We start from the raw sequence: 22,150 nt of genomic DNA, 5'->3' as shown, positions 1-22,150 counted from the left end.
TGAGCTTGTGTGGCCTACCACTTCGCGGCTCAGCCGTTGTTGCTCCTAGACATTTCCACTTCACAATAACAGCACTTACAGTTGACTGGGGCAGCTCTAGCAGGGCAGAAATTGGACCTATGACGGTGCCACGTTGAAAGACACTGAGCTCTTCAGCATTGCCATTCTACTGCCAATGTTTGTCTATGGAGATTGCATGGTTGTGTGCTCAATTTATAGCAAAATCCACTAATTTGTTGGGGTGTCCACATACTTATGTGTATATAGTGTATTTGATATGGGGATTGTTCAATGCAATGTGTTGTGTGAGTTAAGCTACTCTACCAGTAAGTGTGTGTTTGTCCTGTTTCAGGTGATCAGTAGTGTGTGAGTTCTCACATGGCTTGTCCTGAGAACATGTTTTTTCTCATTGGCCTCTTTATGTCAGGTGAGTCTTCCACACAGCAACAACTAGTTATGAATCAGACGGAGGAATAAGCACAAGTGATGATATTTCATGGTATGAGCTATATTCCCATCTGTCTCAATGTGTAGAAAAGTGTACAGTTGACTCCTGATAAGTACAGTTTAATATTCTGGATTCAAACATTCTTTGCTCCAGATATGTCCATGCTCCAGTTTAGGGCATGGAGTCACGACATCAGGAATCACCTGTACATTGAAATTAATTAATATGTTTTGATACAGAGGCAGAATATTGGGAGAGAGTGACTGACCTGAAAAGATCACATAACCTCCCTGATGTTGTCCTTTATGTTGCAGGTGTTTTGGCCTGTTTTGGCAAACGAGATTTGATCGCCACAATGCCAGATAGACTGGATGTACTGACTGGCTCCTGTGTGCAAATCCCATGTGCATTTGATATTCCTGACCAAAATGACTATAAATTTAACAGCACAATACTTACCTCTGGAGTGTGGATTAAAGAATCACCACAGTTTGCTCAGAGTCCGGACAATGTTGTATTTAACAGTAGTAAGAAGGTCAACAGATATCAAGGGAAGATAACTGGAAACATTTCCCAGAAGAACTGCACCACAGTCTTCTTCAATGTAACCACAAGTTACTCTGATAAATACTTCTTCAGGATTGAAAGTCAACCATTCCGCGCAACAGACCCTGAAAAGTCTGTTAATATAGATGTCAGGGGTAAGAAGAGACAGAGACTATTTAACTTTTATCAACTTTTCTAAAATGATATGAGTAGAATACGTCCAAGTAGGCAGTGTGCCTGTCAGAGTAAAATATATTTATTTTTAATGTATTACAGATTTGCCTCCCAGTCCCATCATTACTGTCTCAGGTGAGGTGAAGGAAGGGACCCCTATCAGTTTGAACTGCTCTGCTGTCGCTCCCTGTCCCGAACACCCCCCTGAGCTGATATGGACTCTCCCAACACAGTTCACACCTGAGAACCAACTGCAGGAGAATCCAGACCAAACCAAATCAGTTCTCTCCACGGTGACCTTCACTCCGTCATACCTTCATCATGAGAAGAACATCACTTGTACTGCAGTCTACCCAGTAGGGACAAGCAACAAGACAGCTGAACATACCATGATGTTTAACGTTTCATGTAAGATTTAGTCCCAGTTTCCTGTAGAATAGATAATTCTATTCTAGAGTGGTTTTGATTAGACTGTTCAATATACCACATCCATTTACATTCTAAATGAACCCTTCTCCCTCAGTCTCTCCTAAGGACACCTCAGCCTCCATCAGTCCAGCTGGTCCAGTATTAGTGGGCAGCTGTGTTAATCTGACCTGCAGCAGTACAGCCAACCCTCCTGTGACAAACTTCACCTGGTTCCAGATCAGTGGGGGTAAAACAACACAGGTAGCATCTGGACAGAGTTACACCCTCAATGTGACTGTTGGTGATGGAGGACTGTACTACTGTGATGCAAGAAATAGTCACGGCCTTGGGAAGTCAGAGGAAGAGAAGCTGGCTATTAAAGGTAAAACGGGCACGTTGGGCACAATGTTAGATTATGTGGACACCCCTTCAAATTAGTAGATTTGGCTATTTCAGCCACACCCGTTGCTGACAGGTGTATAAAATTGAGCACACAGCCATGAAATCTCCATAGACAAACATTGGCAGTAGAATGGTCTTACTGAAGAGCTCAGTGACTTTCAACGTGGAACCATCATAGGATGCCACCTTTCCAACAAGTCAGTTTGTCAAATTTCTGCTCTGCTAGAGCTGCCCCTGTCAACTGTAAGTGCTGTTATTATGAAGTGGAATCCTCTAGGAGCAACAATGGCTCAGCCGCGAAGTGGTAGGCCACACACGCTCTCAGAACGGGACAGCTGAGTGCTGAAGCGCGAAGCGCGTAAAAGTCATCTGACTTCAGTTGCAGCATTTTCTACCATTCCAAACTGACTCTGGAAGCAACAAGAACTGTTCGTCGGGAGCTTCACGAAATTGGTTTCCATGGTCGAGCAGCCGCACACAAGCCTAAGATCAACATGTGCAATGCCAAGAATCGTCTGGAATGGTGTAAAGCTCGCTGCCATTGGACTCTGGAGAAGTGGAAACCCGTTCTCTGGAGTGATGAATCCCGCTTCACCATCTGGCAGTCCAACGGACAAATCTGGGTTTGACGGATGCCAGGAGAATGCTACCTTCCCCAATGCATAGTGCAAACTGTAAAGTTTGGTGGAGGAGGACAAATGGTCTGGAGCTGTTTTTCATGGTTCTGGCTAGAACCCTTAGTTCCAGTGAAGGGAAATCTTAATGCTACAGCATACAATGACATTCTATATTCCATATTAATGCCCATGATATTGGAATGAGATGTTCGACGAGCAGGTGTCCACATACCTTTGTTCATGTAGTGTACTTTAGTGATCTTTTTGTGAGAAATGACCATAATATGTGCTGTATTTTCAGGGCAAGAAGAGCCTGTTAACCCAATGGTGTTTGGGGTTGCAGCAGGAACTCTGGGGGCCTTTTTTCTTATCAGCCTGATCAGTCTTTATGGATGGTAAAAACTATTCCTGGCATCAATGCAAAACTATTTATTTATGTTGTGTTTGTGCTTTTGCATATGAAAACCATCTCAGTGCATTCAGAATACCTTTCTAAATGTCTTCCAGGAGGAGAAACTCTAGGCTCCCCGATGGACTTGAAAGGACGGACAATCCACAGGGACAGGTGGGAATAAGGCTCAACTTTCAAAAACCATCTACAAAGTGTATCTAAGGAAGTACTGAATTAATGATGAAACTATCCAAAGCCATGAAGTTAACATAATTTTAGAGGAAGTTTAGGGGGAGATGAACACACTGATAGCAATGCCACATCCTGTAAGAACATTGAATGATAACAGAATAGCTGTTGGACTTTGACAGTATTTTCTGTAGATTGGAGCTCATTTGTTGTCAAAATGTAATAATTTTCTTCTGTCAGTTTAATTGACATTGTCATTGACATCCCCTCAGTATGTGTTGTGTAACCTGCTGACTTTAGAGTTTTACAAATGACTGAGCTTAGAACTTTACACCTGTTCCTCTCTCTGTGTTCTCTCCACAGAACTCCCCGGTTGGGACGGTGTGTGTTAACCAGACCACAGCCGGAGAGAAACCAGAGGAACCTGCAGAAGACCAGCCTGAAGAGATCCACTATGGTGACATAGACTTCTCCAAACTACGGCCCAAAGAGACCCCAGCTGCAGCCCAGGACAGGAACAGGGTCCAGGGGCAGGAGAGTGAGTACGCTGAAGTCAATGTGACCAGGAGAGGGCCCCAGGAACCACACCTTAACTACATAGATGGGCTTTATGCACAAGTGAATGAAAAACGTGCATTTTAAGTATTTTGGATATATACAGTATGTCTTGTGAATTTGCTTTCTATTGTTATTTTTGATTTCGTATTCTTAAGTTTGTGAACCTCAATTGTCTGCATATTTGTAGAATTTTCTGGTATGAAAATTGTTTAACTGTTTAAAAGTGCCGTGCCACCTGATAGTTCAAATGTAGTTTAAGGCCATATAAAGTCAATGATGACAGAGGATATATGACACAATTATTTGGCTGATACAAGACAGGAAGTTGGTGAAGTAAGTCAACATGACACTAGAATGGTGTTAACATCTACTAGTCACTGTTTCTCTGCATCTTTTGTGCAGTTACCAGAATAACAATATTATCTGTAATAGGAATTACCAGGTGAACAAAAAAGAGCAGTCGCAGATAAAGTCAATCATAAATCAATCTGGATTAATACAAGTTGCAACAGGGAGACAACATCCAGCATAGAAGCAGAGAAAATGTCTAACTGGCCTCTTGGAGACCGGCCCTTTACAGTAGCTTGATAAAGTATTCAACCCCCTTGGCATTTTTCCTATTTTGTTGCCTTACAACCTGGAATTAAAATTGATTTTTGGGGGGTTTGTATCATTTGATTTACACAACATGCCTACCACTTTGAAGATGCAAAATGTTTTTTCTTGAAAAACAAACAAAAAATAAGACAAGAAAACAGAAAACTTGAGCGTGCGTAACTATTCCCCCCGCCCCAAAGTCAATACTTTGTAGAGCCACCTTTGGCAGCAATTACAGCTGCAAGTCTCTTGGGGTTTGTCTCTATAAGCTTGGCACATCTAGCCACTGGGATTTTTGCTCATTCATCAAGGCAAAACTGCTCCAGCTCCTCCTACATCTAGGACTGGGAATGTGAACTTTATTCATCTTAAATATTCCCATTACATATATATTTTAAATGTACATATTTTGGGGAGTTATGTCAGTTTTTATGTTGAGTGTTGATCAAGAGACACAATTGAGGCTGAATTTGATGTTTATTAATTGCACTGTAATAAAAACCTTTACGTTCAATTTCCATTAAATCTCTGTTTTATTGGTCCAACAGTTTGCATATCTTGTGTGTAAACATTAGATTATAATCATATTTATTAATATAAAAGTGAGAAAAAATGCTAATTAATCTTTCCCCCTGAGCCAACCAGATGTATTTCCTCCACATGTTCGTAGCCAATGGCCATTCAGTAATCCCAGGGACTAGTGAGCAAATAAAAGGATATTGAGGTAACATTCTGCAAAAATTTTGAAATTAATATGGATATTAAAGCTTGTCATGATTAGATGATTCTTTGGGCTATAGCTAGAAAACATGCAATGCCTTTATTGCAAGATGTCAGTAAGGTACTGCTAAACACTGATTCTGCTAATATCACCTAATATCTACTCATATAGCCACTGACAGTGAGTGGCGGCCGAACTGCATTCGTCAGTGATGCAGTCGCATCATATCATTGTATTTTCTTACAATTTAGAAACGTTGGTTTACATGTACCCACATATAGGAAAAGCAGTTTCCACCAAACTGCAATTAGCTTGTTAGTCCCTTTTCTGTCAGTCCCACCATATCCCCATCCCCACCATATTGCAGCATCAGCATAGTGTAGTGTCCAGTAGTCCATACTTTCTCTCTTCTCTCTCTGAATCATCTGGTCCCTCCACCTCTCATTCCTGACCCTGTCCTCCAGAGCCTTCAGCTCTCCCTCCACCTGTTGGGGGAGGTCGGCTCTCAACTGCAGGGTAAAGTACGCCCTCGGCTCCTGGGTCTCCTTCTCCCAGAAGGCCTTGGGCAGGTCAAAGAGGGCACCCATGTCCACCTTGCTGCCCAGTCCCTGCAGGTTGATGGCTCCCTCCTGTGGCACACAGCCCACCATGCTCTTCCTGGCCGCCTCATCCTCCCTCTCGCGGCTGCAGCGCTTGAAGATCCACTCCAGAACGCGGGCGTTGTCGCCAAAGCCCGGCCAGAGGAAGGAACCCGACGTGGGGTCCTTGCGGAACCAGTTGACATGGAAGATCTTGGGCAGGTGGGTGGGGCCCTTGCGGGTCTCCATGCTCAGCCAGTGGGCCAGGTAGTCCCCGAAGTTGTAGCCGAAGAAGGGGCGCATGGCGAAGGGGTTGTGCATTATGACCTTGCCTGGAGAGAAAAAATACATTTTATTCAAAAGGTCATCGTTTTATTCATTATCACTGGAGAGGAATGAGGGAAAACAGTATGCCATCATATCAGGTGATATTAACCTTCGAGATGTTTTTACTGTTCTATTCTACTCTATAGACAGCTCATATCCACTTTAATTAGGCCCTCCTGTAGCTCAGTTGGTAGAGCATGGCGCTTGCAACGCCAGGGTTGTGGGTTCGTTTCCCACGGGGGGGCCAGTATGAAAAATGTATGCACTCACTAACTGTAAGTCGCTCTGGATAAGAGCGTCTGCTAAATTACTAAAATGTAAATATGTTATATTTAATTATATGACAAGCTCTTTAATGTGGTTTATGAGGTACTGTACCTTTGTACTCAGCAGCTGCTGTGGCCTCAGACCTCATAGAGGCTCCCACAAACACGCCGTGACGCCAATTAAACGACTCGTACACAACTTGAAATAGTAGAATAATCGTAGAACTTGTTTAGCAGGTTAGGATAATTAACGTAGTAGTTTGGATAATTAAATTAATGTAAGGATAAGGTTCATGGTTAGCTAAAATAAAACATGTAATCAACTTTTGACGTCAATTTGACAAAAGCTGTTTCCCATCTAGACATGACCGTTGAAGAGGGTGCCCATGTCCACCTTGCTGACCAGGCCCTGCAGGTCGATGGCTCCCTCCTGTGGCTCCCAGCCCACCATGCTCTTCCTGGCAGATAGAAGTGAAGCAATGAAAGAGGAAGTGTGTGCAGGAGAAATTGAGGAGTGTGTGATAATCCGTCAGCTACAATTACAGTTACTCTGTCTCTGACAAAGTCTATTTTACGTGTTGAAAGATAATGTGAGAACCGGGTATAATTTACTGAACTCAAATTAAACTAGGCAAGTTGGATGGATTTTGGTTTAAGATTGAGCTACATATTTGTTAAAATACCACACACATTCCCATTCACGCCTGGGAGATAGGGGAGAGGGAGATTTTATTTTATTTTACCTTTATTTAACCAGGTAAGACCCATTGAGGTTAAAAACCTATTTTGCGAGGGCGACCTGGCAAGAAGGCAAAACAGGGAAATAGCAGCGTGTAAATAAAAGAGTACAGAAAAATACAAAATACACACAAAAGACAAAGAGTCACAAGTTCCAGATACAATTGAAGATTAGAAATAACTGCATCTATCACAAACAGTGTTGTCGATCAGAGTCTTAAAAACAGGCAAGGACACTAACTTTAATATCTTTTGAAGCATGTTCCAGGATGAAGGGGCATTATGGGAAAAATATTGTTTCCCCATCTCAGTTGAAGCCTTAGGAACAGACAAGGACAGCAGCGACTGTGAATGAAGACTGTATTGAGTGACTGATCTGGTCAGTAAGGAACAGAGATACAAAGGGAGTTGTCCTATCAATACTTTGTACACAAAAGTGTACCAGTGCTTTAGCCTCCTGGTGGAGAGAGAGGTCCATTGCACCATAGCATTCATCGCACTAATTGACAAAATTTTTACATTTACATTTTAGTCATTTAGCAGACGCTCTTATCCAGAGCGACTTACAGTTAGTGAATATTTTTATTTATATTTTTTTATACTGGCCCCCCGTGGGAATCGAACCCACAACCCTGGCGTTGCAAACGCCATGCTCTATCAACTGAGCTACATCCCTGCCGGCCATTCCCTCCCCTACCCTGGACGACGCTGGGCCAATTGTGCGCCGCCCATGAGTCTCCCGGTCGCGGCCGGCAACATACTAACCAATTGAAAAATCACCTGTACATTGAAATAAGTTAATATTATTATCATATTAATATTATGCATCCTCCATAAGAATTAATGAAATTCTACAGTATTTAAATCATATGTTTCAAGGACAAAATTACATGTATTTAAGTATTTTGTTTTAGAGGGGACGGTAAAATTAGTACTAACGGAGAATAAACTGGAAGCTACAAAAACAAATAGAGTTTCACACTATACATACAGTGCCTTCGGAAAGTATTCAGACCCTTTGACTTTTTCACATTTTGTTACGTTACAACAATACCCCATAATGAGAAAGCGGAAACAGTTTTTAAGAAATTTTAGCAAATGTATTAAAAATTAAAAACAGAAATACCTTATGTACGTAAGAATTCAGACCCTTTGCTATGAGACTCGAAATTGAGCTCAGGTGCATCCTGTTTCCATTGATCATCCTTGAGATGTTTCTACAACTTGATTGGAGTCCACCTGTGGTAAATTCAATTCATTGGACATGATTTGGAAAGGCACACACACCTGCCTATATAAGGTCCCACAGTTGACAGTGCATGTCATAGCAAAAACCAAGCTATGAGGTCGAAGTAATTGTCCATAGAGCTCCGAGACGAGATTGTGTCGAGGCACAGATCTGGGGAAGGGTAAGAAAAATGTCTGCAGCATTCAAGGTCCCCAAGAACACAGTGGCCTCCATCATTCTTAAATGGAAGAAGTTTGGAACCACCAAGACTCTTCCTAGAGCTGGCCGCCCGGCCAACCTGAGCGATCGGGGGAGAAGGGCCTTGGTCAGGGAGGTGACCAAGAACCCGATGGTCACTCTGACAGAGCTCTAGAGTTCCTCTGTAGAGATGGGAGAAACTTCCAGAAGAACAACCATCTCTGCAGCACTCCACCAATAAGGTCTTTATAGTAGAGTGGCAAGACGGAAGCCACTCCTCAGTAAAAGGCACATGACAGCCTGCTTGGTGTTTGCCAAAAGGCAACTAAAGACTCTCAGACCATGAGAAACAAGAGTCTCTGGTCTGATGAAACCAAGACTGAACTCTTTGGCCTGAATGCCAAGCGTCACGTCTGGAGGAAACCTTGTACCATCTCTACGGTGAAGCATAGTGGTGGCAGCATCATTGCTGTGGGGATGTTTTTCAGGGGCAGGGACTGGGAGACTAGTCAGGATTGAGGCAAAGATTAACAGAGCGAAGTACAGAGAGATCCTTGATTAAAACCTTCTCAAGAGCGCTCAGGACCTCAGACTGGGGCAAAGGTTCACCTTCCAACAGAACAACGACCCTAAGCACACAGCCAAGACAACGCAGGAGTGGCTTTGGAACAAGTCTCTGAATGTCCTTTAGTGGCCCAGCCAGAGCTCGGACTTGAACCCGATTGAACATCTCTGGAGAGACCTGAAAATAGCTGTGCAGCAACGCTCCCCATCCAACATGACAGAGCTTGAGAGGATCTGCAGAGAAGAATGGGAGACACTCCCCAAATACAGATGTGCCAAACTTGTAGCGTCATACCCAAGATAAGTCAATGCTGTAATCGCTGCCAAAGGTGCTTCAACAAAGTACTGAGTAAAGGGTCTGAATAGTTCTAAAACACATTACTGTGCCTTCTTCAGGGTAATGTCATGAATGTTTGAACCAGGTCATGTAGACAAACAACGCAATTAGTGCAACCATTGACAATAGTGAGGGGTGTGTCATAATTATGAGGTTAAATAGAATGAATTGAGTGAAACTGTTAAAAGACAATAGTTTACAGCATATTGAATATATTAGGCTATTGTTATCATTAACTTTAGCATAACATTAGCATCAACATACATTATTGTTTAATTTAATTTCACATATATGTAATTGTTTCCAATTTCATTAAATGTTGTTACATGTAATCTTTTGGTTCAACCATAATGCATAATAAGCATCATCAACAGGGGGAACATATTGGGTGTACGCTGACAAGCTGTAGAAAGAATATATTCATTTATAAGACTTGTTCATAGAAAATGACTGTGTATTTGAGGGAGGAGGTGGGATGGTTAGCTTCAACAAAGTGTTCTTACACGTGAATGAGCTGCGGTGTTCAGCTATGCGTTGTTTTAATTGTCTTTTCGTTTGTCCTATGTAGGCTTTCCAACATGAACAGGTGATGAGATAGATTACTCCCTTTGTCTTGCAAGAGATGATAACCCTAACAGGGAGTTTTCGACCTGTATGTGGGTGTCTGAAGATGGATGTTTTTGTAGTGCTATTGCACTGTGCGCATGAGCCACATTTGTAGTTCCCATTTGGAATGGGGTGTCAAGAGTGTCTGAGTGGGCTCAGGGGGCAGGTCAGATCTAACCAAGCTATCCCCAATATTGCGACCACGCTTACAGACCACCAGTGGGGGTTCCTTGAAGAGGTGTGCAATTTTTTTGTCTGATTGCAGAATATGCCAGTGCTTTTTCAGGATTGCTTTCATTTTCTCTGAACACTTGGTGTACTTAGTGCAAAACACTGTTGCGTTGTTTTTCTTCTTTGGTTTAGTTTTTAGCAATTCCTCTCTTGGTTTTTGAGATATTTTCATAATTGCAGCATCAAGAGTTTTGTCCTTGTAGCCTCTCATTTTGAATTTATCTGTCATTTTCTTAGCATTGCTGTCAAAATCTGATTTGTTTAACCCTGCATAACTGGCTATATGGTAGACCATTCTTGAGGGGAGGAGGATGCATACTATCCGCACGTAGCAAGGTATTGCAGTCTGTTGGCTTTGTGTATAAGTCTGTATGTAATGCATCATTCTCTTTGAGGATCCATAAATCCAGGTAGATTATTTTTCTCTCATCATTCTGCATGGTGAACTTGAGATATTCAGAGCTCTCGTTTAGCAGAGTTTATAATTAATTTAGTTCCTGCTGACTTCCTTCCCAGAGCACAAAGACATCTAGGTATCTCTTCCATAGGAGGATGTTCTAGAAAGTAGGGGGTGTGTCTCTATTTTGTAAATGAGTGCTTCCTCAAATTGTCCCACATACAGGTTCGCATAGTTGGGCAAAGGGGGAACCCATGACTACACCCCGAATTTAAAGGAAATAGTCTGACTCAAAGATGAAGCAGTTATTGGATAATACCAGTTCAGTGAGTTGCAAGATGCAATCATTAGATGGAGCAAGGGTAGGGTCTCTCTGCTGAAGGAAGTATTGCAGGTCAAAAAATATAATACAAACGTTTGCATTGTCTGCAATAGAATATACTTGTCAAAAACAAATGTAGACATTAAAAAATTCATTTCTATAGCTTCCAAAATCTTTTTTACAATAGAGGAGTAAAAATATGGGTGTGCGGTGGCTTCCAAACAGCGGACCCTGTCAGTCATCTAGTGTTAATACATATCATTGGACTGTACTGAAAATATATCATAAAAACTATACGGGAGGATCTTGTCAATGATCTCAAGGCAGCTGGGACCATAGTCACCAAGAAAACAATTGGTAACACACTACGCCATGAAGGACTGAAATCCTGCAGCGCCCGCAAGGTCCCCCTGCTCAAGAAAGCACATATACATGCCCGTCTGAAGTTTGCCAATGAACATCTGAATGATTCAGAGGAGAACTGGGTGAAAGTGTTGTGGTAAGATGAGACCAAAATCGAGCTCTATGGCATCAACTCAACTCGCCGTGTTTGGAGGAGGAGGAATGCTGCCTATGACCCCAAGAACAACATCCCCACCGTCAAACATGGAGGTGGAAACATTATGCTTTGGGGGTGTTTTTCTGCTAAGGAGACAGGACAACTTTACCGCATCAAAGGGACGATGGACGGGGCCATGTACAGTCAAATCTTGGGTGAGAACCTCCTTCCCTCAGCCAGGGCATTGAAAATTGGTTGTGGGTGGGTATTCCAGCATGACAATGACCCAAAACACACGGCCAAGGCAACAAAGGAGTGGCTCAAGAAGAAGCACATTAAGGTCCTGGAGTGGCCTAGCCAGTCTCCAGACCTTAATCCCGTAGAAAATCTGTGGAGGGAGCTGAAGGTTTGAGTTGCCAAACGTCAGACTCGAAACCTTAATGACTTGGAGAAGATCTACAAAGAGGAGTGGGACAAAATCCCTCCTGAGATGTGTGCAAACCTGAAACGTCTGACCAACAAGAAACGTCTGACCTCTGTGGTTGCCAACAAGGGTTTTGCCACCAAGTACTAAGTCATGTTTTGCAGAGTGGTCAAATACTTATTTCCCTCATTAAAATGCAAATCAATTTATAACATTTTTGACATGCGTTTTTCTGGATTTTGTTGTTGTTATTCTGTCTCTCACTGTTCAAATAAACCTACCATTAAAATTATAGACTGATCATTTCTTTGTCAGTGGGCAAACGTACAAAACCAGCAGGGGATCAAATACTTTTTTCCCTCACTGTACATTCTAAATGAGCCCCTCTCCCTCAGTCTCTCCTAAGGACACCTCAGCCTCCATCAGTCCAGCTGATCCAGTATTAGTGGGCAGCTGTGTTAATCTGACCTGCAGCAGTACAGCCAACCCTCCTGTGACAAACTTCACCTGGTTCCAGATCAGTGGGGGTAAACCAACACACGAAGCATCTGGACTGAGTTACACCCTCAATGTGACTGTTGGTGATGGAGGACTGTACTACTGTGAAGCAAGAAATAGTCACGGCCGTGGGAAGTCAACGGAAGTGCAGCTGGCAATTAAAGGTAGAAGCAGTGGCACATTCAATATATATATTTTTTTTTAATCTTTATTTTAACAGGGAAAAACAGACTGAGACGTGGATCTCTTTTACGGCTGTGCCCTGTGTAAACATGTTGACATGTACAGTTTTAGACATACAGACAAGAACATTTCAAACATACAAAACGAAAAACACAATTCAACAGAAACAATCACAGACAACATCATATTGATCCTCCATAACATTTTTAAAATGGGCAAGGGACACCAGAGTGTCTAACTTAAGTTGGATCTGCAGTTTGTTCCATAAATAAGGTGCAAAGGAACTGAAGGCAGTCCTACCCAACTCTGTGGAGACCACAGAGGTCTCTAATGTAATCCACATCTGTGATCTGGTTTTAAAATTAGTATATCTAGTGGAAATTAATGATGATATATATGGAGGTAATTTTAAAAGAAGTGCTTTATAAATAAACAAGAGAGCATGTTGCTCTCGCCTCACAGATAGAGAGGCCCACATGTTGATATAGGATACAGTGATGAGTTTTGTAACTATCACCCGTGATAAACCTGAGTGCACAATGGTAAATAGCATCCAGTGGTTTTAATGTGTTTGCCGATGCATGCATATAGATAATATCACCATAATCTAAAACGGACATAAAAGTAGCCTGCACAATTTGTTTTCTATTTACGGAGGACAGACAAGCCCTGTTTCTGTAAAGGAACCCTATCTTGAATTTGAGCTTTTTTCCCAATTCAGTAACATGTTTTTTAAAAGAAAGCCTATCATCTAACCATACCCCTAAGTATTTATATGCAGAGACCTGTTTGATTTGAGTACCATCCAAGCTAGTGATTACAAAAGTGTTTCTAATTGAGAGTTTAGACCTAGAAAAAAACATGACATTTGTTTTCTTAGCATTAAAAACAAGTTTAAGCTGTAAAAGAGACCCCTGTAGTATCCTAAAATCAGACTCCAACTGCATTAAAGCTTGGTCCGCTGTTGGAGCAATAGAGTACATCACTGTGTCATCTGCATATAAAAGGAATTTACAATATCTGACATCATCACCAATGGCACAACATTAAGAACAATATAGAGATAGATACAGTGGGGAAAAAAAGTATTTAGTCAGCCACCAATTGTGCAAGTTCTCCCACTTAAAAAGATGAGAGAGGCCAGTAATTTTCATCATAGGTACACGTCAACTATGACAGACAAATTGAGGGAAAGAAATCCAGAAAATCACATTGTAGGATTTTTAATGAATTTACTTGCAAATTATGGTGGAAAATAAGTATTTGGTCACCTACAAACAAGCAAGATTTCTGGCTCTCACAGACCTGTAACTTCTTCTTTAAGAGGCTCCTCTGTCCTCCACTCGTTACCTGTATTAATGGCACCTGTTTGAACTTGTTATCAGTATAAAAGACACCTGTCCACAACCTCAAACAGTCACACTCCAAACTCCACTATGGCCAAGACCAAAGAGCTGTCAAAGGACACCAAAAACAAAATTGTAGACCTGCACCAGGCTGGGAAGACTGAATCTGCAATAGGTAAGCAGCTTGGTTTGAAGAAATCAACTTTGAGAGCAATTATTAGGAAATGGAAGACATACAAGACCACTGATAATCTCCCTCGATCTGGGGCTCCACGCAAGATCTCACCCCGTGGGGTCAAAATGATCACAAGAACGGTGAGCAAAAATCCCAGAACCACACGGGGGGACCTAGTGAATGACCTGCAGAGAGCTGGGACCAAATTAACAAAGCCTACCATTAGTAACACACTACGTTGCCAGGGACTCAAATCCTGCAGTGCCAGAGATGTCCCACTGCTTAAGCCAGTACATGTCCAGGCCCGTCTGAAGTTTGCTAGAGTGCATTTGGATGATCCAGAAGAGGATTGGGAGAATGTCATATGGTCAGATGAAACCAAAATAGAACTTTTTGGTAAAAACTCAACTCGTCGTGTTTGGAGGACAAAGAATGCTGAGTTGCATCCAAAGAACACCATACCTACTGTGAAGCATGGGGGTGGAAACATCATGCTTTGGGGCTGTTTTTCTGCAAAGGGACCAGGAAAAGGGACTGAAAACCTCCTTCCATCAGCAAGGGCATTGAAGATGAAACGTGGCTGGGTCTTTCAGCATGACAATGATCCCAAACACACCGCCCGGGCAACGAAGGAGTGGCTTCGTAAGAAGCATTTCAAGGTCCTGGAGTGGCCTAGCCAGTCTCCAGATCTCAACCCCATAGAAAATCTTTGGAGGGAGTTGAAAGTCCGTGTTGCCCAGCGACAGCCCCAAAACATCACTGCTCTAGAGGAGATATGCATGGAGGAATGGGCCAAAATACCAGCAACAGTGTGTGAAAACCTTGTGAAGACTTACAGAAAACGTTTGACCTGTGTCATTGCCAACAAAGGGTATATAACAAATTATTGAGAAACTTTTGTTATTGACCAAATACTTATTTTCCACCATAATTTGCAAATAAATTCATAAAAAATCCTACAATGTGATATTCTGGAAAAAAAAATCTCATTTTGTCTGTCATAGTTGACGTGTACCTATGATGAAAATTACAGGCCTCTCTCATCTTTTTAAGTGGGAAAACTTGCACAATTGATGGCTGACTAAATACTTTTTTCCCCCACTGTATATATAATGAAGAAGAGATATACTTATTTTTGTGGAACAGACCAGATAAAGCATGCCTGCTATATGTATCTAGGTATGATACAGTTGTAGGATCTTAATTTGATCACAATTTTGTTGCTGAGAAGTTTCTTGCACCGCGGGAAATGCAGATAAGCTTTGTGATTTACATAAATTCACAGAACACCTGCGCCAAAACATGGTTGTATTAATAGTATTGCACTTTTCATGTAGCCTTATTTTGGCCAGCTTTTAGCCTAACCACCAATGGAACAACATTATGGACTAAACGTTCAAATCCTTTTGCTGCAGGATTATTTTGCTGCAACAATACTGGTCAAATTAAGATCTTACATCTGTACATCTACAGTACACGTGTAATTTGAAATATTAGACTATGTGAAAAATGTTTCCTCTTTTTGGAACAGATGACCATACAATATGTGCTTTATTTACAGGGCAAGAGGAGCCTGTTAACCCAAAGGTTTATGAGATTATAGGAAAAACCTTGGCGTTGCTTTTCCTTTTCAGCCTGATCGTGTTCTTTGCATGGTAAGAAGCTATTCCCAGTCTCATTGCAAACATATTTATCATGCTGTTTGTGCTTTTGTATATGAAAAACTAAATGATTTATTCTTGTCTTCCAGGAGGAGGAGAACATCTAGACTCTCCAATGGGTTTGAAATGACAGACCGTTCATAGGGACAGGTGGGAATGTTAGAGTCATCTTTTAAAACCCATCTAGAATGTGCATTTAAGGAAGAATTGAATGAAAAATGTGTTGTATAACCAACTGTAACTATGAAGTCATTCTTCTTCTGAAGTGTCTGTCCTGAAACCTGTTCCTTTCTCTGTGTTCTCTCCTCAGAACTCCCCGGTTGGGACGGTGTTCTCTAACCAGGCCACGGTCGGGAGAGGGGACCAGGAACCACCACTTAACTACCTAGATGGGCTTTATGTACAAGTGAATAAAAGAGGTGCATTTTAAGTATTTTGCCAATAGGTATTAAGTGTTTATGTAGATTAATGTCATTATGTATCAGTTTTCTATTGGTACTTTAGTTACTTTTATATTTGTGTGCTCTTTGATTATCTGCATATTTGTAGAATTTTCTGGGATGAAAAGTGTTTAACTGCTACTATAGTGGTGATACGATGATGTAGGCTACTCTTTATTTTGAGCCAATTCATTTTGAGTGTTGAGTTCACAGAGCATCCGTTTAATGGGTTCCAGTATAGAGGAACTGCTGAGTTCAACTATCTTACTGAAGGCAGTTTAAGACCATATAAAGTCACTGATGACTGAGGAGAGAAGACACAGTTAGTTGGAGAGACAGTGGTCTGATACAAGACAGGAAGTTGGTGAAGTATGTCTACGTGACGGAAGAATGGTGTTAACATCTACTAGTCACTATTTCTCTGCATCTTTTGTGCAGTTACCAGAATAATAATATTATCTATTTTAACTTTATATCTATTTAGAAGTTATTGTGTCAGTTTTTATGTTGAGTGTTAAACCAGACAAACAATTGGGACTGAATTTAAGGTTGTTTATTAATTGCACTGTAATCCAAACATTTACAATCAATTCCCATGAAATCTTTTGGTCTTATTGGTCCAACATTTGACATATCTCATTAAAATGGAATACATTGAGATATTGTGTCACTGGCCTACCAACAGTACCCCATAATGTGGAATTATGTTTTTTTTAAAATAAAATAAATGAAAAATGAAAAGCTGAACTGTCTCGAGTCAATATGTATTCAACTTCTTTCTTATGGCAAGCCTAAATAAGTTCAGGAGTAAAGATTTGCATAACAAGTCACTTAAGTTACATTGATTCACTCTGTGTGCAATACTAGAGTTTAACATGATTATTGAATGACTACCTCATCTCTGTACCCCACACATACAATAATATGTAATGTCCCTCAGTCGAGCAGCGAATTTCAAACAGATTCAACCACGAAGACCAGGGAGCTTTTCCAATGCCTCAAAAAGAAGGGCACCTATTGGAAGATGGGTGTATCCTTTTGAGCATGGTGAAGTTGTTAATTACAATTTGGATGTTTTATCAATACACAGATTCACTACAAAGATACAGGCATCCTTCCTAACTCAGTTGCCGAAGAGGAAAGAAACCGCTCAGAGATTTCACCCCCAGGAGGTTGGTGGCACCTTCATTGGGGAGAATGGGCTTGTGGTAATGGCTGGAGTGGAATAGGTGGAATGGTATCAAATCCATGGTTTCCATGTGTTTCATGCTATTCCATTTGGTCCGTTCCAGCCATTATTATGAGCCGTCCTCCCTCAGCAGCCTCCACTGATTTCACCATAAGGCCATTGGTGACATTAAAACAGTTACAAAGTTTAATGGCTGAGGATGGATCAACAACAAATCCCACAGATATTTCCATTGAAGCCTGGGAGACAGGGGAGAGGGAGATGGTTATATTACCTAAAGTTTCCTTTATTATATTTATAGATGTCTCAGGGGCGGATTTAGCAATTTGGGGGCCTGTTTCAAAAGGCTGTTGACTTTCCTAACCCTAAAAAGGGACATTTACCCCCCCACCCCAAATAAACTGATTTTATTATGATTATCCCACAATTAACAACCTATTTTGTATAACAGTTCCATTCCTGGCGTAATGAAATATATAGGCCATATAAAGCTGTTGAATCAGTGGCTAACACTCACTTTGTGTTGAGAATCAGTCAGTGGGCAGCTAGGGCCCATTTCATTTGAAACTGGTGAAACATGGCTAAGGCCACCTCTGCAATGTTTCAAGTGACTGAAACAAATTGTGCAAGAGCAGAAGGTTCATTAGAAAATGACAATGTTCTTAGCACTTAAATGTAAAAACAATGCTTTCACAATTGATAAGGAAGCCCAGCACATATATTATTCAAGCATCCTGTTATATAAAAACTGTACTATTCTTTTGAAATAATGTCTCATACACTTATTAGGAAGTACGTCACTGATGAGATGTGAGATGTGCCACATGAATTTCAGCACTTTAGTCAGACCACACTATGGGTGTGTGATAGTCTCTCCTGTAGACAGTTTACGTTACTGTCTAGGGTAAGTATCGACTTCTTCACTATATTCTCTGTTAATTTGAATGTTCAAAATAAATTAAAGGAAATTATTTACAATAAATTAGATTTAATATGTTCAAAGTACTGCAATTCGTTCATGTATTAGCTTCACAACTGAAAGACATACTGTATTTGATATGGGGATGGTTCAATGCAATGTGTTGTGTGAGTTAAGCTACTCTACCAGTAAGTGTATGTTTGTCCTGTTTCAGGTGATCAGTAGTGTGTGAGTTCTCACATGGCTTGTCCTGAGAACATGTTTTTTCTCATTGGCCTCTTTATGTCAGGTGAGTCTTCCACACAGCAACAACTAGTTATGAATCAGACAGAGGAATAAGCACAAGTGATGATATTTCATGGTATGAGCTATATTCCCATCTGTCTCAATGTGTAGAAAAGTGTACAGTTGACTCCTGATAAGTACAGTTTAATATTCTGGATTCAAACATTCTTTGCTCCAGATATGTCCATAATCCCGTTTAGGGCATGGAGGCATGACATCAGGAATCACCTGTACATTGAAATGAGTTCACATGTTTTGCTGCAGAGGCAGAATATTGGGAGAGAGTGACTGTACTGAAAAGATCACATAACCTCCCTGATGTTGTCCTTTATGTTGCAGGTGTTTTGGCCTGTTTTGGCAAACGAGATGTGATCGCCACAATGCCAGATAGACTGGATGTACTGACTGGCTCCTGTGTGCAAATCCCATGTGCATTTTATATTCCTGACCAAAATGACTATAAATTTAACAGCACAATACTTACCACTGGAGTGTGGTTTAAAAAATCCCCACAGTTTGGTGAGGGTCTGGACAATGTGATATTTAACAGTAGTGAGACGGTCAACAGATATGAAGGGAACATAACTGGAAACATGTCCCAGAAGAACTGCACCACAGTCTTCTTCAATGTAACCACCAGTTACTCCGATAAATACTTATTCAGGATTGAAAGTCAACCATTCTGTGCAACAGACCCAGAAAAGTCTGTTAATATAGATGTCAGGGGTAAGAGACTATTTAACTGTTTACCAACTATTTTATCCAGTTTAGATTCCTTGCATCAAAGATAAGAGTAGAACAAGTGGACAGTTTAGCTATTAGTAGTATAGATGTCAGGGGTAAGAAGACAGAGACTATTTAACTTTTATAAACTTTTCTAAAATGATATGAGTAGAATAAGACCAAGTAGGCAGTGTGCTCTGCTGTCGCTCCCTGTCCCGAACACCCCCCTGAGCTGATATGGACTCTCCCAACACAGTTCACACCTGAGAACCAACTGCAGGAGAATCCAGACCAAACCAAATCAGTTCTCTCCACGATGAACTTCACTCCATCATACCTTCATCATGAGAAGAACATCACTTGTACTGCAGTCTACCCAGTAGGGACAATCAACAAGACAGCTGAACATACCATGATGCTTAACGTTTCATGTAAGATTTAGTCACAGTTTCCTGTAGAATAGATCATTCTATCATGTTTTCACTGATGATTGTCATAGAGTGGTTTTGATTAGACTGTTCAATATACCACATCCAGATACATTCTAAATGAGCCCCTCTCCCTCAGTCTCTCCTAAGGACACCTCAGCCTCCATCAGTCCAGCTGGTCCAGTATTAGTGGGCAGCTGTGTAAATCTGACCTGCAGCAGTACAGCCAACCCTCCTGTGACAAACTTCACCTGGTTCCAGATCAGTGGGGGTAACACAACACAGGTAGCATCTGGACAGAGTTACACCCTCAATGTGACTGTTGGTGATGGAGGACTGTACTACTGTGAAGTAAGAAATAGTCACGGCCTTGGGAAGTCAGAGGAAGAGAAGCTGGCTGTTAAAGGTGAAACGGGCACGTCGGGCACAATCTTAGTACACAAACACTGTATATACAATTATTTATTTGTATTTCATTTTGACTTACCTTGATCAGTGTTGATTCTCTTGCTAGAGGAAGCTACACTACAAGACCAAAAGTATGTGGACACCCCTTCAAAGTAGTAGATTTGGTTATTTCAGCCACACCCGTTGCTGACAGGTGTATACAATCGAGCACACAGCCACGCAATCTCCATAGACAAACATTGGCAGTAGAATGGCCTTACTCAAGAGCTCAGGGACTTTCAACGTGGCACTGTCGTAGGATTCCACCTTTCCAACAAGTTAGTTCGTCAAATTTCTGCCCTGCTTGAGCTAACCCGGGTCAATTGTAAGTGCTGTTATTGTGAAGTGGAATCTTCTAGAAGCAACAACATCTCAGCCGCGAAGTGGTATGCCACACAAGCTCAGAGAACGGGACTGCCGAGTGCTGAAGCACATAGTTCTTAAATATCATCTGACCTCAGTTGCAACATTCACTACCGTGTTCCAAACTGCCTCTGGAAGCAACGTCAGCACTAGAACTGTTTGTCGGGAGCTTCATGAAATGGGTTTCCAGGGCCGAGCAGCCGCACACAAGCCTAAGATCACCATGCGCAATGCCAAGAATCGTCTGGAGTGGTGTAAAGCTCACCGCCATTGGACTCTGGAGAGGAGGAAACCGGTTCTCTGGAGTGATGAATCCCGCTTCACCATCTGGCAGTCCGACGGACAAATCTGGGTTTGACGGATGCCAGGAGAACGCTACCTTCCCCAACGCATAGTGCCAACTGTAAAGTTTGGTGGAGGAGGAATAATTGTCTGGAGCTGATTTTCATGGTTCGGGCTAGAATCCTTAGTTCCAGTGAAGGGAAATCTTAATGCTACAGCATACAATTACATTCTATATTCCATATTAATGCCCATGATATTGGAATGAGATGGTCGACGAGCAGGTGTCCACATACTTTTGTTCATGTACTGTCCTTTAGAGATATTTTTGTGAGAAATGACCATAATATGTGCTGTATTTTCAGAGCAGAAGAGCCTGTTAACCAAATGGTGTTTGGGATTGCAACAGGAACTCTGGGGGTCTTTCTGCTTATCAGCCTGATCAGTCTTTATGGATGGTAAAAACTATTCCTGGCATCAATGCAAAACTATTTATTTATGTTGTGTTTGTGCTTTTGCATATGAAAACCCTCTCAGTGCATTCAGAATACCTTTCTAAATGTCTTCCAGGAGGAGAAACTCTAGGCTCCCCGATGGACTTGAAAGGACGGACAATCCACAGGGACAGGTGGGAATAAGGCTCAACTTTCAAAAACCATCTACAAAGTGTATCTAAGGAAGTACTGAATTAATGATGAAACTACCCAAAGCCATGAGGTTAACATCATTTTAGAGAATGTTTAGGGTGAGATGACCACACTGAAAGCAGTTCCACATCCTGTAAGAACATTGAATGATAACAGAATAGCTGTTGGACTTTGACAGTATTTTCTGTAGATTGGAGCTCATTTGTTGTCAAAATGTAATTATTTTCTTCTGTCAGTTTAATTGACATTGTCATTGACATCCCCTCAGTATGTGTTGTGTAACCTGCTGACTTTAGAGTTTTACAAATGACTGAGCTTAGAACTTTACACCTGTTCCTCTCTCTGTGTTCTCTCCACAGAACTCCCCGGTTGGGACGGTGTGTGTTAACCAGACCACAGCCGGAGAGAAACCAGAGGAACCTGCAGAAGACCAGCCTGAAGAGATCCACTATGGTGACATAGACTTCTCCAAACTACGGCCCAAAGAGACCCCAGCTGCAGCCCAGGACAGGAACAGGGTCCAGGGGCAGGAGAGTGAGTACGCTGAAGTCAATGTGACCAGGAGAGGGCCCCAGGAACCACACCTTAACTACATAGATGGGCTTTATGCACAAGTGAATAAAAGAGGTGCATTTTAAGTATTTTGCCAATGTGTAGTAAATGTTTTTACGTACAGTATTGTCATTGTGTATTTGTTTTCTGTTGGTACTTTTTATACATTTATAATTGTGTGCTCTTTGATTATCTGCATATTTGTAGAATTTTCTGGGATGAAAAGTGTTTAACTGCTACAATAGT

At 41.5% G+C, this 22,150-nt stretch overlaps 2 protein-coding genes across 2 annotated transcripts; one reads left to right on the top strand and one right to left on the bottom strand.

The window, feature by feature from the left end:
• Positions 1 to 420: 420 nt before the first annotated feature.
• On the top strand, positions 421 to 4,066 carry LOC311109247 (sialic acid-binding Ig-like lectin 13; the record flags this gene model as incomplete). Its single annotated transcript, XM_084152086.1, has 7 exons — positions 421 to 427; positions 763 to 1,149; positions 1,271 to 1,576; positions 1,692 to 1,958; positions 2,897 to 2,990; positions 3,103 to 3,160; positions 3,539 to 4,066. The coding sequence occupies 7 exons, from the start codon at positions 421 to 423 to the stop codon at positions 3,815 to 3,817; spliced, it is 1,398 nt and encodes a 465-aa protein (XP_084008212.1). The 3' UTR covers positions 3,818 to 4,066.
• Positions 4,067 to 4,209: 143 nt separating this feature from the next.
• On the bottom strand, positions 4,210 to 6,673 carry LOC311109246 (phosphoenolpyruvate carboxykinase [GTP], mitochondrial-like; the record flags this gene model as incomplete). Its single annotated transcript, XM_084152085.1, has 4 exons — positions 4,210 to 4,221; positions 5,537 to 5,961; positions 6,335 to 6,421; positions 6,592 to 6,673. 4 exons carry the CDS (start codon positions 6,671 to 6,673, stop codon positions 4,210 to 4,212), a joined length of 606 nt encoding a protein of 201 aa, XP_084008211.1.
• Between the last annotated feature and the right edge of the window lie 15,477 nt (positions 6,674 to 22,150).

Source organism: Coregonus lavaretus (genome assembly GCF_964263955.1).
Source record: "Coregonus lavaretus genome assembly, chromosome: 34".
NCBI lineage: Eukaryota > Metazoa > Chordata > Actinopteri > Salmoniformes > Salmonidae > Coregonus > Coregonus lavaretus.
The sequence above is the reverse complement of the archived record's forward strand: the minus strand, read 5'-3'. Positions and strand labels throughout refer to the sequence as shown.